Source organism: Balaenoptera ricei, chromosome 1, assembly GCF_028023285.1.
Source record: "Balaenoptera ricei isolate mBalRic1 chromosome 1, mBalRic1.hap2, whole genome shotgun sequence".
Taxonomy (NCBI): domain Eukaryota; kingdom Metazoa; phylum Chordata; class Mammalia; order Artiodactyla; family Balaenopteridae; genus Balaenoptera; species Balaenoptera ricei.
In genome coordinates, this window is record NC_082639.1 from 1,430,479 (window position 1) to 1,449,404 (window position 18,926).

An 18,926-nucleotide genomic window follows, 5' to 3' on the forward strand; every position below is an offset into this window, starting at 1 on the left:
CAGAGGAAGAGGGGAGAACCGGTGTGGCCAGCCCGATGGGCTGTCGGGTATTCAATCACGGCCCTGTGCCCTCAGAAGTGTTAGTCACCCCGGGACCTCAGGGAGGTCGGCAGCAGGGCCTCCAGTTCTAAGGATCCCACTTATCAGCCACGTGAGCTTGGACCCCGTGACCTCTCCGATCCTCCGCTCACACATCTGCGAACCCGGGACGCCTGCGGTCCCACAGATGGCCAGGTGTTGGCCGAGCCCGCCCGGCTCACAGCCAGGGGTCAGCACTGGCCCTGCCCCTGGAGCCCCCTTACTGGTCAGTGTGTCAGTGTGTCCTGTGGCGGCTCTCGCCCACCACAGGGGTTTGTTTTCTGTTGGAGGAGATGGGTTTGCTCCCAGAACCCCATGAGGCAGGGACAGTGGGGCCCCCAGGTTCCCGGCAGGATGCTGTCAGCAGAGGTGGCCAGGCTGGACCTCAACCCAGGACCCTCCCTCGCCTTCCGTTCCACTTGGCTGGGACCTCGCAGGGGGCAGCGCCACAGGAGTCCATCCACTACCCCAACGTGGGCAGAAAAATCACATTTCTGAGTTTTTACACTAGTGTTTCTTCATACCATTTTCACTGTGTTTTATCTGCAAATAATGGCACATGGCGCCCAATTTTAAGACAAATTCCTGGGAGAAAACTTGAGAGAGTGTGTGTGTTTGTGTGACCTTCTTCCTGTAAATGCAAAAAAGAGCGCCTGGGGTCCCTGTGCCAGCTTCGCTGTGGTCACGGGGGCCTCTGCAGCAGGGGAGCAGCTTCCTGGGGGGCAGGGGAGGTGAGACACCCGCAGTAGAGTCCCTGCCCCCAGGCACATCCAGGGTCTGCCCACCAGCCCGCTGCCGTGCCTCAGGAGCGGGGTGGCTCCCCGTGGCCTCGAGCAGTGCCTGTGCCAGCGTCACTGGGGCCCCGAGCCCCCTGCTGGGGCTGTGGAGGGCTCGGAGGGAAGGGGGGCTTACCTGCCATCACGCAGCCAGGGGTGGTGCAGGTTTCGCCTGTGTCCTTGGGCTTTTGGATGTCTGCGGGCAAGGAGCAGTGTGGGCACTTGGCGAGGACGATCGGTGCCGGTGGGGCTGGCGGGGTGGGCGGGGCACAGGTGGGGTGGGGAGGGATAGGGCGGGCAGGGTTAAACCTCGGTCACCCCCACCCCCATGGGCGGTCCAGCCTGGGCCCTGAGGGCATCTGGAGGGCAGCCTGCATCCTCCCTGGGCGGCCCAGGCCTGGAGCCTTAAGTGAGGGTAAGCTCATTCTGGCTTGACCCCTGCAGTGACCTGGGAGCCCCTTTACACCCTCTGAGCCCCACGGCTGAGGGCTGAAGCTGGCCATTCTGCCCTCCTGCCTGTCGGCCCAGCCAGCGCTCACCCATCAGGCGTCACCTCCTCCAGACAGCCTGCCTGTGCGGTCCCGTCCCTGCACGCCCTTACTCTCTCCCAGCCCCCCACCCCCTCACCTGCTGGTTGTATCACTGTGCACCTGCCGAACCGCAGGAGCAGCTCCCTGGAACTGCCGGTTCCCAGGCGCCCAGGAAGCATTCTGCATCCAGCAGGTGCTCACGGCTGCATCCCTGCCACTGCCCTTTCTCCCCATGGGACCCTGGTACCCTGGGCAGGGCCCCCTGTCCTGCCGCACACCCCCGGGCCTGCAGTGGAACCCAGCCTGGCCATGCGGGGTGCCATTTCCTAGCACCCCCCTGCTCGGGTCGTGTTGGGAGGGAAGACAGGGCTACCTCGGGGTGTTCGTTTTACAGTGGTCTTCTCTTCCTTTGAGAAGCAAAGCCGGCTAGTAAAGAGTGGCAGCTGCTTCCCTGGGGAGAAACACAGCACTCAGCTTTCCTTCTGCCGCCACCGCCTCCCGGGTGCCTTGGGGCCGACCTGGGGCAGCACAGGCATTCTCCTGCGGAGGGGGGTCCTGGGGGCTCTGGGCATTCCTTGTGTAGGGCTGCGACCCCTTCCCGCTGTAGTGAGGGCTGGTCACCAGGCAACCAAGACACAGGGGCTCCAGCAGAACTCAAACCTGAGCAGAGGGGGAGGGGTCTCCCCTGGCTTGTCAGCCTCACTCTCCAGGCCCACCGGCCCTGGGGCCGCAGCTGCCGGGCCCAGAGGGGTCCTGAGGCAGGACCTCTTCCCCTAAGAAGTGCCCTCTGACATCCTCCTCTACCGCGGGGTCATGGGCTTCACCCAGGCCAGGGTGGGCAGCTCCTGGGGTCTACCAAGACAGGGACGATAGGCCCTTTAAGGGGGAAAGGATGTCCTCTGGGGGGTCTCTTTCTGACACACTGGCCTCAGCTCCAGCCCCTCCACCTGTGCGGGCAGCTGAAAGTGCAAAGCCGCTCTCCCTCATTTGTCCACTACGTGGGGGGCAGGCACTGCCTGGTCAGCATCGGCCTGGAGGGGGTGCAGGAAGGGGGTGTGAGTGGAGGGAAGGGGGAGGGTCAGGTCCAGGGAGAGAGCCCACCAGGCCTGGCCACCTTCCCCATCAGGGAGACCCACGGAGAGTTGGGCAGGAGGGAATAGGGCCTCATCCAGGTCAGGGCCGTGAGCAAGCCTGGGACCCGGTTCAGCCCGGTCCCTGAGACCGCAGAGGGTGTAGGAGGCCCTGAACGTGCTGGGTGTCCCCTGGGGGCCTGGCCATTGGAGGGAGTGTTTATGAGACGTGTGATCTGGGGGGTGGGGGGGTGGGGAGAGGTGTTTCTCCTCCACCTGTTAGTGCCTGCTCTTTCCACCCATCCATTTGTTCATCCATGAATCCAACATTTGCTAATATTATCGACCAGCCCTGGTGCTGGGCTCTGGAGATTCAGGTCTGAGTCCCACACGGGCCCTGCCCGTAAGGGGCCCCCAGTCCAGTGGAAAAGGAGAAAAGTGATGCATGGATTGAGGCAAACCGTGGACGGCCCCGTGGATCAGAAACAGAGATGCAGTGCTCGGTGGGTGCTACGTCTGTCTGCCCCACGGCGTCTGCCGGTCTCAGCAACCCAGGGCCTCTGGACAGGGGCCACGCCCTCGGTGGAAGAGTGAACTAGGCATCTGAGCTCTGGCCAAAGAGATGGTGGGGGAGAAGGGGTCTTTGCTTCTCATTAGGACGCAGAAAGTCTAAGCAGACTGTGGCTACCACCTAACAAGGACAGCAAGCTGGAGAGGCGACATGAGAGCTGAAGACATCAAGAAACCTGAGTGAACCGAATTCCAGAAAGGGCCGAGCCCTCCCAGGACCAGAGGGACCTGCGGCTATTTCACCTGCAACCAGGGCAGGAGGAGGGGCAGGCCTCCTCCAGGAGGGTCATGGAGTGGGGGGATTTTTAACAAGCCCTTTGCTCCTGCCCGTGGGCTGGAGGGAGGGATCCGGGTTCCAAGGAGCCCCTGTCACACAAGGCTCTGGTTCTTTCTCTGGGGCCTCCCATAGTGCATGGCGGTGATGCAGGTGAAGGCAGGGCCAGGGCAGGAAAGCTGGGAGAAATCCTCCTGCATGAGGAAACAGGCAAATGTGACCCATAACCAAGAAAAAAAACCCAAACAGTTCAAAGTGGATTCGTTGGTGACCTGATGTCAGAGTTAGCAGACAAAGTCTTTAAAATCACCATGATAATTAAGAGAAGGGGTCTTGTACAAAAGACGGAAAAATATGTAGATAGATGGTGAATTTTACCAGATAAATGGGACTCTAAAAAAGAACTAAATGGAAATGCAATAAAAAGAGTGAGGAATTCATTTTTTAGGTTTAACAACACACTGAATACTGCAAAAGAAAGTATTAGTGTCAGCATATATAGATCAGTATCAATGATCCAACCTGAAGCACAAAGGAAAAAGATGAAAAAACCGAACAGAGAAAAACATCTAAAAAACACCCAGAGCTGACATGGTAGTTAACAGTGAGAGACTGGGTGATTTCCCCTAAGACTGGGAACAAGCAGCACTGTCCTCTCTCATCTCTCCTATCCAACATCACATGAGAGGTCCTACTGGTTCAATATGACAAGAAAAGGAAATATAGGTAACACAGACAGGAAAGGAAGTAATACAACTCTATTTGCAGATGACATGGTCATCTATGTAGAAAATCCCAAAGAATCAAGCAAAACAAAACAAAAACAAAACAAAGCAAAACAAAACAACAACAACAAAAAACTCCTGGAACTAATAAGAGACTATAGTAGGTGGCAGGATACAAGATTAATATACAAATTGCTTTCTTATATATTAGCAATGAACAACTGGAATTTGAAATTATCAAAGCAATACCGTTTACAATAGCACCTAAAAAATGAAAAAGTTAGGTATAAATCTAACAAAATATGTACAGGACCTATATGTGGAAAACTATAAAACACTGATGAAAAAAATCAAATATGTAAAGAAATGGAAAGATATTCCGTGTTCACGGACCGGAAGACAGTATTATCAAGATGTTGATTCTTCTTAACTTGATCTACAGATTCAAAATAATTCCAATCAAAATCCCAGCAAGCTATTTTGCATTTATTGACCAACTGATTCTGAAGTTTGTATGGAAAGGCTCAAGTAGCTAGAACAGACAACAACAATGAAGAAGAATGAAGTTGGAGAGACACATGACTTGATTTCAAGACTTACGATAAGGCTACAAGTAAGCCTTGTAGGAATAAGGCTACAAGGCATAGTATTGGCAAAAGAAGAGACACAGATCAATGCAACAGAATAGAGAGCCCAGAAATGGACCCACACAAATACAGTCAACTGACCTTTGACAGAGGAGCAAAGGCAATTTGATGGAGAAAGTATAGCCATTCAATAAATATTCCAAAAGGAAAACTGGACATTCAAATACAAAAACAAACCAAAAAAATTAGACACAGGCCTTATGCCTTACACAAAAATTAACTCAAAATAAACCACAGACATAAATATAATATGCACAACTGTAAAGCTTCTTGAAGAAGACAGGAGAAAACCTACATGACTTTGGGTTTGGTGATGACTTTTAAAATATGACACAAATAGCATGATCCATGAAAGAAAAAATCGACAAGTGAGACTTCATTAAAGTGAAAATTTCTGCTTTGTGAAAGTCTTGTTAAGAAAATGAAAAAAGAGCCACAAACTGAGAGAAAATATTTGCAAATACATATCTGATGAAACACTGGCATCCAAAAAATACAAGGAACTCTTAAAACTCAAAATAAGATAACATAATCCCAATTAAAAAATGGGCAAAAGATATGAAGACACCTCACCAAAGAAAATACACAGTTGAAAAGTAAACATATGAAAAGATGCTTAACATAATTATTCATTAGGAAATTGTAAATTAAAACAGCAGTGAGAGGGCTTCCCTGGTGGTGCAGTGGTTAAGAGTCTGCCTGCCAATGCAGGGGACACGGGTTCAAGCCCTGGTCTGGGAAGATCCCACATGCCGCGGAGCAACTAAGCCCGTGAGCCACAACTACTGAGTCTGCGCGTCTGGAGCCTGTGCTCCGCAACAAGAGAGGCCGCGACAGTGAGAGGCCCGCGCACCGCGATGAAGAGTGGCCCCCGCTCACCACAACTGGAGAAAGCCCTCGCACAGAAACGAAGACCCAACGCAGCCAAAAATAAATAAATAAATAAATTAAAAAAAAAAACAAACAGCAGTGAGATACCATGACATGCCTATTTGAATGGACAAAATAAAAAACTGATAATGTCAACTGCTGGTGAGGGTGCAGAGCCCTGGGAACTCACTCATTGCTGGTGGGAATGAAAAACGGTACAGTGGGAACCGTTTGTTGTCTTGGAAGACAGTTTGTGTCAGACTCTTAAAAAACCAAACACTGTCTTACAATATGATACAGCAACTCCATTCCTAGGTGTCTAGCCAGCTGACTTGAAAACTTATGTCTACACAAACACCTGAATGTGAATGTTTATAGCAGACTTATTTATAACTTCAAAAAACAAAAAACAAAAAACTAGAAGCAACCATGATGTCCTTCAATAGGATTATGAATAAACTATTACATTTATTGAATGGAATTATTATTCAGCAATAAAAAGAACAAAGCTTTCAAGCCACAAAAAGACATGGATGAATCTTTTTTTTTTTGAATGAAAAGGTAGTTTAATGTCAAGAATATATATCAATAGATTGAAATCACCACATTTTATTTCTTTCATCTGTCTCTTTAAAAAATTGATAAGTACTTATATTGATGTCTGTTGTACTAGGCACTGTCCTAAGTCATTTACATATTTACTCCTTTAAACCTTCTATTATCCCTGGGGGAAGGTTTATTTTGCTTCCATTTCTTAGGTAAGACTCTAACCCCCAGGAAAGTAAAGTAACATTTGCAAGTTTTTGTGGATGGTCAGTGATGGGACCAGTACAGGAACATCCAAAGTCTGTGCTTGGAAACAGTGCCCCATGTTGACACTCACATTACAGATGAAAGGAAAGGAACCATGCACTTACCATACAGATGAAATCTCACACTACAGGTTAAAGGAAAGGAACCATGCACTTACATTATAGATTAATACCCACATAACAGGTTAAAGGAAGAAGAAACATGTGCTTCTCTCAAAAGTTGTAAAGAAAGCATATCTATTTCTAAATATATTTCCCTATTTCTTTTGCTTGTTTTCTGACCTTTGTAGTGCGTTTTGCCATGAGGAAAATTTTAATTCTTATATAATTAAATGTATCCTTTTTTCTTTGTATCTTAGAAAGGTATTCCTAATGAATAATTTACTTCAAGTCTCCCAGGTTTCTGATACTTTTACAGTTTCATTATTTTTTTACTTTTAACTAGTTGCTATATCTAGAATTTATTAATGATAGCCATATTTTCCCACTTTTATTGAATAAGTTTTGCTACCGATCCAAAATGTACCTTTTATTTTAATCTCAATTCCCTTATGCTCTTGCGTCTAATTTTTTTTTTAACATCTTTATTAGAGTATAATTGCTTTACAATGGTGTGTCAGTTTCTGCTATATAACAAAGTGAATCAGTTATACCTATACATATGTCCACATATCTCTTCCTTCTTTCATCTCCCTCCACCCCACCCTCCCTATCCCACCCCTCTAGGTGGTCACAAAGCACCGAGCTGATCTCCCTGTGCTATGCGGCTGCTTCCCACTAGCTATCTATTTTACGTTTGGTAGTGTATATATGTCCATGTCACTCTCTCACTTTGTCCCAGCTTACCCTTCACCCTCCCCGTATCCTCAATTCCATTCTCTAGTAGGTCTGTATATTTATTCCCGTCTTGCCCCTAGGTTCTTCTGACCATTTTCTTTTTTTCTTTCTTTCTTTTTTTTTTTAAATATTACATATATATGTGTTAGCATACGGTATTTGTTTTTCTCTTTCTGACTTACTTCACTCTGTATGACAGTCTCTAGGTCCATCCACCTCACTACAAATAACTCAGTTTCGTTCCTTTTTATGGCTGAGTAATATGTCATTGTATATGTATGTATGCCACATCTTCTTTACCCATTCATCTGTTGATGGACACTTAGGTTGCTTCCATGTCCTGCCTATTGTAAATAGAGCTGCAATGGACATTTTGGTACATGACTCTTTTTGAATTATGGTTTTCTCAGGGTATATGCCCAGTAGTGGGATTGCTGGGTCGTATGGTAGTTCTATTTGTAGTTTTTAAAGGAACCTCCATACTGTTCTCCATAGTGGCTGTATCAATTTACATTCCCACCAACAGTGCAAGAGGGTTCCCTTTTCTCTACATCCTCTCCAGCATTTATTGTTTGTAGATTTTTTGATGATGGCCATTCTGAGCAGTGTGAGATGATATCTCATTGTAGTTTTGATTTGCATTTCTTTAATGATTAATGATGTTGAGCATTCTTTCATGTGTTTGTTGGCAATCTGTATATCTTCTTTGGAGAAATGTCTATTTAGGTCTTCTGCCCATTTTTGGACTGGGTTGTTTGTTTTTTTGATATTGAGCTGCATGAGTTGCTTGTATGTTTTGGAGATTAATCCTTTGTCGGTTGTTTCATCTGCAAATATTTTCTCCCATTCTGAGGGTTGTCTTTTCGTCTTGTTTATGGTTTCCTTTGCCGTGCAAAAGCTTTGAAGTTTCATTAGGTCCCATTTGTTTATTTTTGTTCTTATTTCCATTTCTCTAGGAGGTGGGTCAAAAAGGATCTTGCTGTGATTTATGTCATAGAGTGTTCTGCCTATGTTTTCCTCTAAGAGTTTGATGGTGTCTGGCCTTACATTTAGGTCTTTAATCTATTTTGAGTTTATTTTTGTGTATGGTGTTAGGGAGTGTTCTAATTTCATTCTTTTACATGTAGCTGTCCAGTTTTCCCAGCACCACTTATTGAAGAGACTGTCTTTTCTCCACCGTATATTCTTGCCTCCTTTATCAAAGATAAGGTGACCATATGTGCATGGGTTTATCTCTGGGCTTTCTATCCAGTTCCATTGATCTATATTTCTGTTTTTGTGCCAGTACCATACTGTCTTGATTACTGTAACTTTGTAGTATAGTCTGAAGTCAGGGAGCCTGATTCCTCCAGCTCCGTTTTTCTTTCTCAAGATTGCTTTGGGTATTAGGGGTCTTTTGTGTTTCCATACAAATTGTGCAATTTTTTGTTCTAGGTCTGTGAAAAATGCCAGTGGTAGTTTGATAGGGGTTGCATTGAATCTGTAGATTGCTTAGGGTAGTATAGTCATTTTCACAATGTTGATTCTTCCAATCCAAGAACATGGTATATTTCTCCATGGATTTGTATCATCTTTAATTTCTTTCATCAGTGTCTTATAATTTTCTGCATACAGGTCTTTTGTCTCCTTAGGTAGGTTTATTCCTGGATATTTTGTTCTTTTTGTTGCTGTGGTAAATGGGAGTGTTTTCTTAATTTCACTTTCAGATTTTTCATCATTAGTGTATAGGAATGCAAGAGATTTCTGTGCATTAATTTTGTATCCTGCTACTTTACCAAATTCATTGATTAGCTCTAGGAGTTTTCTGGTGGTATCTTTAGGATTATCTATGTATAGTATCATGTCACCTGCAAACAGTGACAGCTTTACTTCTTTTCCGATTTGGATTCCTTTTATTTCTTTTTCTTCTCTGATTGCTGTGGCTAAAACTTCCAAAACTATGTTGAATAATAGTGGTAAGAGTGGGCAACCTTGTCTTGTTCCTGATCTTAGTGGAAATGGTTTCAGTTTTTCACCATTGAGGATGATGTTGACTGTGAGTTTGTCATATGTGGCCTTTATTATGTTGAGGAAAGTTCCCTCTATGCCTACTTTCTGGAGGGTTTTTATCATAAATGGGTTGAATTTTGTCAAAAGCTTTCTCTGCATCTATTGAGATGATCATATGGTTTTTCTCCTTCAATATGTTAATATGGTGTATCACGTTGATTGATTTGCGTATATTGAAGAGTCCTTGCATTCCTGGGATAAACCCCACTTGACCATAGTGTATGATCCTTTTAATGTGCTATTGGATTCTGTTTGCTAGTATTCTGTTGAGGATTTTTGCATCTATGTTCATCAGCGATATTGGTCTGTAGTTTTCTTTCTTTGTGACATCTTTGTCTGGCTTTGGTATCAGAGTGATGGTGGCCTCATAGAATGAGTTTGGGAGTGTTCCTCCCTCTGCTATATTTTGGAAGAGTTTGAGAAGGATAGGTGTTAGCTCTTCTCTAAATGTTTGATAGAATTTGCCTGTGAAGCCATCTGGTCCTGGGCTTTTGTTTGTTGGAAGATTTTTAATCACAGTTTCAATTTCAGTGCTTGTGATTGGTCTGTTCATATTTTCTATTTCTTCCTGGTTCAGTCTCAGAAGGTTGTGCATTTCTAAGAACTTGTCCATTTCTTCCAGTTTGTCCATTTTATTGGCATATAGTTGCTTGTAGTAATCTCTCATGATCCTTTGTATTTCTGCAGTGTCAGTTGTTACTTCTTTTTCATTTCTAATTCTATTGATTTGAGTCTTCTCCCTTTTTTTCTTGATAAGTCTGGCTAATGGTTTATCAATTTTGTTTATCTTCACAAAGAACCAGCTTTTAGTTTTATTGATCTTTGCTATCATTTCCTTCATTTCTTGTTCATTTATTTCTGATCTGATCTTTATGATTTCTTTCCTTCTGCTAATTTTGGGATTTTTTTGTTCTTCTTTCTCTAATTGCTTTAGGTGTAAGGTTAGGTTGTTTATTTGAGATGTTTCTTGTTTCTTAAGGTAGGCTTGTATAGCTATAAACTTCCCTCTTAGAACTGCTTTTGCTGCATTCCATAGGTTTTAGGTTGTTGTGTGTTCATTGTCATTTGTTTCTAGGTATTTTTTGATTTCCCCTTTGATTTCTTCAGTGATCTCTTAGTTATTTAGTAGTGTATTGTTTAGCCTCCATGTGTTTGTATTTCTTAAGGTTTTTTCCTGTAATTGATATCTAGTCTCATAGCGTTGTGGTCAGAAAAGATATTTGATATGATTTCAATTTTCTTAAATTTACCAAAGCTTGATTTGTGACCCAAGATATGATCTATCCTGGAGAATGTTCCATGAGCACTTGAGAAGAATGTGTATTCTGTTGTTTTGGGATGGAATGTCCTATAAATATCAATTAAGTCCATCTTGTTTAATGCATCATTGAAAGCTTGTGTTTCCTTATTTATTTTCATTTTGGATGATCTGTCCATTGGTGAAAGTGGGGTGTTAAAGTCCCCTACTATGATTGTGTTACTGTCGATTTCCCCTTTTATGGCTGTTAGTATTTGCCTTATGTATTGAGGTGCTCCTATGTTGGGTGCATAAATATTTACAATTGTTATATCTTCTTCTTGGATTGATCCCTTGATCATTATATAGTGTCCTTCTTTGTCTCTTGTAATAGTCTTTGTTTTAACGTCTATTTTGTCTGATATGAGAATTGTTACTCCAGCTGTCTTTTGATTTCCATTTGCATTTGAATATCTTTTTCCATCCCCGCACTTTCAGTCTGTATGTGTCCCTAGGTCTGAAGTGGGTCTCTTGTAGACAGCATATATACAGGTCTTGTTTTTGTATCCATTCAGCCAGTCTATGTTTTTGGTTGGAGCATTTAATCCATTTACATTTAAGGTAATTATCGATACGTATGTTCCTATTACCATTTTCTTAATTGTTTTGGGTTTATTATTGTAGGTCTTTTCCTTCTCTTGTGTTTCCTGCCTAGAGAAGTTCCTTTAACATTTGTTGTAAAGCTGGTTTGGTGGTGCTGAATTCTCTTAGCTTTTGCTTGTCTGTAAAGCTTTTAATTTCTCCATCAAATCTGAATGAGATCCTTGTTGGGTAGAGTAATCTTGGTTGTAGGTTTTTCTCTTTCATCACTTTAAATATGTCCTGCCACTCCCTTCTGGCTTGCAGAGTTTCTGCTGAAAGGTCAGCTGTTAACCTTATGGGGATTCCCTTATGTGTTACTTGTTGTTTTTCCCTTGCTGTTTTTAATATTCTTTGTATTTAATTTTTGATAGTTTGATTAATGTGTGTCTTGGCGTGTTTCTCCTTGGATTTATCCTGTATGGGACGCTCTGTGCTTCCTGGACTTGATTAACTATTTCCTTTCCCATATTAGGGAAGTTTTCAACTATAATCTCTTCAAATATTTTCTCAGTCCCTTTCTTTTTCTCTTCTTCTTCTGGGATCCCTATAATTCGAATGTTGGTGCATTTAATGTTGTCCCAGAGGTCTCTAAGACTGTCCTCAATTCTTTTCATTCTTTTTTCTTTATTCTTCTCTGCAGTAGTTATTTCCACTCTTTTATCTTCCAGGTCACTTATCCGTTCTTCTGCCTCAGTTATTCTGCTATTGATTCCTTCTAGAGAATTTTTAATTTCATTTATTGTGTTGTTTATCTCTGTTTGTTTGCTCTTTAATTCTTCTAGGTCCTTGTTAAACGTTTCTTGTATTTTCTCCATTCTATTTCCAAGATTTTGAATCATCTTTACTATCATTATTCTGAATTCTTTTTCAGGTAGACTGCCTATTTCCTCTTCATTTGTTAGGTCTGGTGGGTTTTTGCCTTGCTCCTTCATCTGCTGTGTGTTTCTCTGTCTTCTCATTTTGATTAACTTACTGTGTTTTGGGTCTCTTTTTCATAGGCTGCAGGTTCGTAGTTTCCGTTGTTTTTGGTGTCTGCCCCCAGTGGCTAAGGTTGGTTCAGTGGGTTGTGTAGGCTTCCTGGTGAAGGGGACTAGTGCCTGTGTTCTGGTGGATGAGGCTGGATCTTGTCTTTCTGGTGGGCAGGTCCACATCTGGTGGTGTGTTTTGGGGTGTCTGTGGCCTTATTATGATTTTAGGCAGCCTCTCTGCTAATGGGTGGGGTTGTGTTCCTGTCTTGCTAGTTGTTTGGCATAGGGTGTCCTGCATTGTAGCTTGCTGGTCATTGAGTGGAGCTGGGTCTTGGTGTTGAGATGGAGATCTTTGGGAGATTTTCACCGTTTGATATTACGTGGAGCTGGGAGGTCTCTTATGTACCAGTGTCCTGAACTTGGCTCTCCCACCTCAGTGGCACAGCCCTGACACCTGGCTGGAGCACCAAGAGCCGGTCCTCCACATGACTCAGAATAAAAGGGAGAAAAAAAAGAAAGAAAGAAAGAAAGAAGATAAAATAAAATAAAATAAAAGTAAAATAAAAAGTTATTAAAATAAAAAATAATTATTACAAAAAAATTTTTTTTAAGTAATAACAATAAAAAAAAAGGACAGACAGAACCCTAGGGCAAATGGTAAAAGCAAAGCTATATAGACAAAATCACACACAGTAGCATACACATACACACTCACAAAAAGAGGAAAAGGGGAAAAAGTAATATATCCTGCTCCCAAAGTCCACCTCCTCAATTTGGGATGATTTGTTGTCTATTCAGGTATTCCACAGATGCAGGTACATCAAGTTGATTGTGGAGGTTTAATCCACTGCTCCTGAGGCTGCTGGGAGAAATTTCCCTTTCTCTTCTTGTTCGCACAGCTCCTGGGGTTCAGCTTTGGATTTGGACCCGCCTCTGCGTGTAGGTCACCTGAGGGCATCTGTTCTTCACTCAGACAGGATGGGGTTAAAGGAGCAGCTGATTCGGGGGCTGTGGCTCACTCAGGCCGCGGGGAGGGAGGGGTACGGATGCCTGCGGCGGCAGAGGCCAGCATGACGTTGCAGCCTGAGGCGTGCCGCTCGCATCTAATTTTAAGATGCTTCCTATTCCACTGGTTGTTTTGTCTATCTTTCGCACTGCCCTAGTCTCGAAGCTCTGCCACTGCTCCTCAGGCCGGTCCCCATGGGAGGCCGACATGGATGAATCTTAAGTGTATATTGCTAAGTGAAAGAAGCCAGGTTGAAAAACTAGGTACCCTGATTCCAATTATATGACATTCTGGAAAAACAAAAATTCAGAGAGAGTAAACAGTGATTGCCAGCAGTTTGGTGGGGGATGTGATGCAGGGGTGGTGCTGGTGGGTGTGAAGAGGTGAAGCACAGGAATAGTTAGGGTAGTGAAATTATTCTAATACTGCAATGGTGAATACAATATATTAGGCACTTGCCAAAACCCACAGAACTTTATAACACAAAGAGTAAACCTTAATGTATGCAAATTTTACAAGAACATTTAGGAGGTCAGGGAATCCCAGGGTGAAATGCAGCATGAGAATCTAAATATATCACAGTGTGTGCAGTAACCTCACTAAAAAGGGGTAGAGGCACAAGGTGCTGAGCTAAATCAATTTGGAAATGAGTAGAAAAACTGTAAAACTGAAGGCAAAGGAGCTGTATGCAGTGCTGTGCTCTAGTTGATAAAGTTTTTCCCCATGGGAATGCAGGTTAACAATTCTGAAACCACCATACATGTATGTTGGAACTGAATAAGTAGGCAAATGGCTAGCAGAAGGCCAGGCACATTACTTCTACAAGGGTAGTTACAGATAAGCAAGCGAGGAGGTGGAATGATCCATGTGGTCATGGATTAGAGGTGGAGACATCAGTATAAACTCACAGTTAGCTTATAGACACAGATGGATACATACACAAATATTTATAGATCATCAGCTGAGAGTGACCAGAAGCAAAAACAACCCAAAAGCAATGAGCAAATAGGCACCCAGATCTTGGTTTCTAACACTATTGTCCAAAAAAAGGAACCAGCGATTCTTGGAGAAATGATTAATTCTGTAATTGGGGAAAGAAGTATACAAGGTGAACCTGGAACATCTTATAGTGCCACAAAGTAAGAAAGTGTTACCCTCCCCACCAAACCCCAAACACACAATGATAGGGTATGTTGAAGGGGCACAGAAGCCAACTGACAGAGCTTCCAATGGCCAAAGTTGGAACTATTTGAGCAACAAAATGAAGTAGTATTGGATTATAACTCAAAGTATAAAATAAATATCCATGAGTCCATAATGACAAATTGTTTTTTTAAATTGTTGAATAAATAAAAAATGGGGGTGGTGGTGGAATAGACAAGTCTTCCAAACAGAAGAATTCCAAATAGATTACATAGATACTCCACCTCTAAGGATGTGTAGTGTAACTCCCCATGTAACTCATGCATGTGCTGCCTTCCTTCCAAAGAGGACAGTGTGGAAAGAGAGGGGACAAAGGTACCTATACAGTGGAAAAAGCTGACAAACACTACCTCAAGCCATGTGATCAAGGTTGACATCAACGTCGTAAGTCACTGAAATTATGTCCCCTTGGTCTGTAGGCTTCCTCCCCAAAACATCACCCCAGTCTGAACATCAGACAAATGAGAGACATTCTACAAAATACCTGGCCAGTCCTCCTAAAAACTGTCAAGATCATAAAAATCAAGGGAAGGATGAGAAACCATCACAGCCAAGAGTCCAAGGAGATTTGCCAACTAAATCATGTGGGGTCCTGGGACAGAAAAGGACATGAGGGGAAAACTGAGGAAATATGAATAAAGCAGGGACTGGGTTAATAGTAATATATAAACACTGGTTCATTACTTGTGACAGATGTATCACACTTATGTGATATAAGATTTGGTATGAAGTATATGGGAACTGTGTACTCTCTTTGCAATAATTCTGTAAATTTAAAGCGGTTTTAAAATTTAGAAAAGTTGGACTTCCCTGGTGGTCCAGTGGTTAAGACTCCATGCTTCTTCCAATGCAAGGGGTGCGGGTTTAATCCCTGGTCAGGGAACTAAGATCCCACATGCCGTGCGGCATGGCCAAAAAAAAGAAAAAGAAAAAGAAAAAGAAATTTAGAAAAATTACTTTGAAACAACATGAGCAGAGGATCTGAGATCTGTGGAACCATATTAAATAGCTTAACATCCATGTAGCTAGAGCCCCACAGGAGAATGGTATGAGTCAGCAATCTTTGAAGAGATAATGGCTAATAATTTTTCAAAATTGATGAAAGACATAAGTCTATAGATCCAAGAAGGGCAGTATATCCCAAGCAGGAGGAATACAAAGAAAACCATGCAAGTAGCAGCATCAAGTCAAACTGCTGAGAACTACAGAGAATGAGATATTCATAAAAACAGTCAGAGGAGAAAAAAGACATTAATTCATGGGAGCTCCAAGAAGAGTGACGGCTGGCTTCTCATCACAAACAATGGTGGTCAGAATGGTGGTCAGAATGGTGGTCAGAAGACAATGGAACAAGCTCTTGAATGGCTGCTTGAAGAAAACAAACTAACTACCAACTTAGAATTCTATATCCAGCAAAAATATAGTTAAAAAGTGAAAGTGAAATAAAGACATTTCAGGCAAAAGCTGAGAGAATTTGTCTCCATTACACAGCACTCACTGCAACAAATAACTAAAGAAAGTCTTCCCATAGAAAGAGTAGGTAACCAGTTGGGAGTCCAGGTTGGTGGGAAGGAATAATGACCAGGACCAGAAAGGGGAGCGCAGGGTAAACAGGGTGAATGAAGCATTGTGGGAACCCGAACAGTGCATCTGATTGATCTGCTTCCAGTCTAGTCAGACAAAACCAGAACAAACACCCAACACTGGGGTGGTAAGTTCATGCCTTCTCCATGCTTATGTCCCCCTCCCATTTCCTCCACTGCATTCCCAGCACGGGCTGCCGTAACCTTCTGGTTGGGGGAAATTCCTGGGGTAAGTTCATCTGATGCTACAGCTCAAGCGTTTCCTGAGGATGCAGTGGGCTCTTGAGAAAACATTTCCAAAATTGAATGAGACGAGATCACCATGTTTGTGCACTTTGCCTTTAACTTACACCACCTCATTTGTGAGGGTCACCACCTCCATTTTTCTGATGAGAAAACTGACAGGCATGTGGGGTGATGCACCCACGGTTTGTCACTAGCGACTGGTGGAGGTTGGACTTCCAGCACCCATATTCTCATTCAAAATCTGTTCTTCTGAGCAAGAGAAGAGGCAAACAGCAAGGCCTTTGACACAAAAGCTGAATAGAAATGAAGTCTTCCTCTAATGCTAAAATAGGATCAACAGGACACACAGCAAACAGACCGCAAACAGGGGTATTTCCCCCCTTCATGATTCCAGAAGGGAGTAACTTCCTTGTACCCAGTTGACATGTGTCTACCATTGTTCTTTTTTATATTTGCTTGAATAACTTCTGTAATATGCCAATTATTTTCACATAGACTCTCTACATTAAAAAAAAAAAATCCTGACATTACCGTTGAAAGATCTTTTCTCCTAAAGGTTGGCCTTGATGTGAATAATTTGTTTCCTCTTTCTGTCTCTCTCCTCTTCCTGTCTCCATCTCTGTCTCTCCCTCCCTAACAAAAGAGGGCTACAAAGAACTTTATTGGGTGGAAGATAACCGTCCTCCCTGGAGAATGTAGCATCACAGGCTGGTTGCCATGCAGGTGTGGGGCGTGAGCTTACATGACCCTGTGGTCAAGGAAACCGCAAGCTGAGAAATTAAATTTAGGCTGGTAGCATTCCCAGGTGCCTGATGGAAACAAACACACATATTCTCTGGAGGGAAACTTAGCCCAAGTAACAAAGGATTCTCGCAGATAGAGCCAATTTGAACATGGACTGAGGTTTATGAAAAGACCAGATTCCATGAGTGAGAAACAGCAAACAGCAGGACTGGAACCCCAAGGACCCATATTTTGCGATTATCTGACCCATAACATGTGGACGCGGGCATCACGGGCCCCAAACCTCAATGTCTCTCTGCATCTGTGCCTTTGCGCATGCCGTTGTAGTCGCTTCCCCTGAAGGGGCAGAGAATATTTCCTCTCTCTCTTCACTGTGGGTTTGCCCCTATGGCTTTGGTAATAGAATGAGGTGGAAATAATGTACTCCAGCTCTGAGCCCAGGCCCTAAGTGTGTTTCCTCTTGTCCCCATGAGCTTCTGTATGGAGAGGGACATGCTTGCTGGTCCTTGTAGGAGGATGAAATTCATGGAACAGCTGCCCCAGCTGAGGCTGACCTACATCAGCTGAGCCCTGCAGCCTACTGATGGATGTGTGTCATGATAAATAAGTGTTGTTTTAAGCCCCTGAGTATTGGGGTGATTTGTTAGGCAGCAGTGGCTAGCTGATGCAGAAATAACCCAAGTATGTTTGAATCATTGAAAGAAATAAAAATTAAAAACAAGGGCAAAGAAAAAATTGAAAAAATCAATTTGTAAGAGAATCACTTGGAAACTCTAGAAATAAAAAACATGAAATTGTTGAAAATAATTTTTTCTTTTTTAGAAAAAATCCAAAATGGATGGGTTAAGTGGCAGATACAACAGAGCTGAAGAGAGATTTAGTGAATTTGAATGTAGTTCTAAAGAATTTGCCCAGAATGAGGGGCAAAATCAAAGAGATGGAAACTTTTCTCTAAAAGATATGGAAGATAGAGTGAGAAAAATTGAGTGTATATGTAATCAGAATTTTAGGAGAAAATAAAGATAATGTGGGAGACACAATATTAAAAAGACACACAAAAAAATAAAGACAATGTGGGAGACACAATATTAAAAAGACAGTGGCTACAAGTTTCCAAAATTAATAAATGTCATTAGTGCTCAGATTCAAGAATCACAACAGATGCAAAGCAGAATAAATAAAAAGAGCTTCATAGTTAGACACCTCATGGTAAAAATGTACAATACCAGGGACAAAACAGCTCAGAGGGGAAAAAGTTCATCTGACAAGAAGGCCAATTAGATTGAACCAGATTTCTGAACAGCAGCAATGGAAGTCAGAGACAGCAAAACTAAATCTTCAAGATATTGAGAACGTAACTAAGCTCGGATTTGTGTAACCAGTTAAACTATCACTGAAGGATGACTACCAAATAAAGTCATTTTCAAGTAAACAAAAATGAAGGTTTACAGTTGAAAGAGTATTTTAAAGCTGTGCTCCCCAAATCTGCCTGATCACAAGAAAGGCCTAACATGCTGGTTACAGTACAGATTCGGAGGTCTTACCCTATAAGATTTCTTGGTTCTGCCCAGGTTGAGTCCTGTTATGGACTAAACTTTTGTATCTTCTCCCCCCCACCCACCATGCCTATGTTGAAGTCCTAACCCCCAATGTGACTGCATTTGGTGTTGGCACCTGTGAGGAGGTGACGAAGGTTAAATAAGGTCATAAGGGTGGGGCCCTGATCCAGTAGGGCTGGTGCATTATAAGAAGAGGAAGAGACACCAGAACTTGCTCTGCCCACCACATGAGGACACAGTGAGAAGGTGGCTGTCTGCAAGTCAAGAAGAGAGTCCTCACCAGGAACTGAATTGGCTAATACCCTGATCTTGGACTTCTAGGCTCCAGAACTAGGGGAAAATAGATTTCTCTTGCTTAAGTCACTCTGACTTATGGTATTTTGTTACGGTGGCCCAAGCAGATGGAGACAGGGTCCAAGGTCTGGATTTTTAACAATTGCCCCAGGTTACTCTGATTATCAAGCAAGTTCAACAAATGCTGTGTCCTAATCAGTGTTTCC

General features: G+C 43.2%; 1 protein-coding gene across 1 annotated transcript in view; it reads right to left on the reverse strand.

The window, feature by feature from the left end:
* Nucleotides 1-18,926, reverse strand: part of MMEL1 (membrane metalloendopeptidase like 1) — a 41,464-nt gene that overhangs the window by 16,351 nt on the left and 6,187 nt on the right. Inside the window, exons 2-3 of the mRNA XM_059894361.1 lie at nucleotides 1,758-1,835; nucleotides 991-1,050 (exon numbers count right to left, since the gene is read on the reverse strand). Coding sequence (XP_059750344.1) covers nucleotides 991-1,050; nucleotides 1,758-1,835 — 138 coding nt within the window. The remainder of the gene's footprint in view (nucleotides 1-990; nucleotides 1,051-1,757; nucleotides 1,836-18,926) is intronic.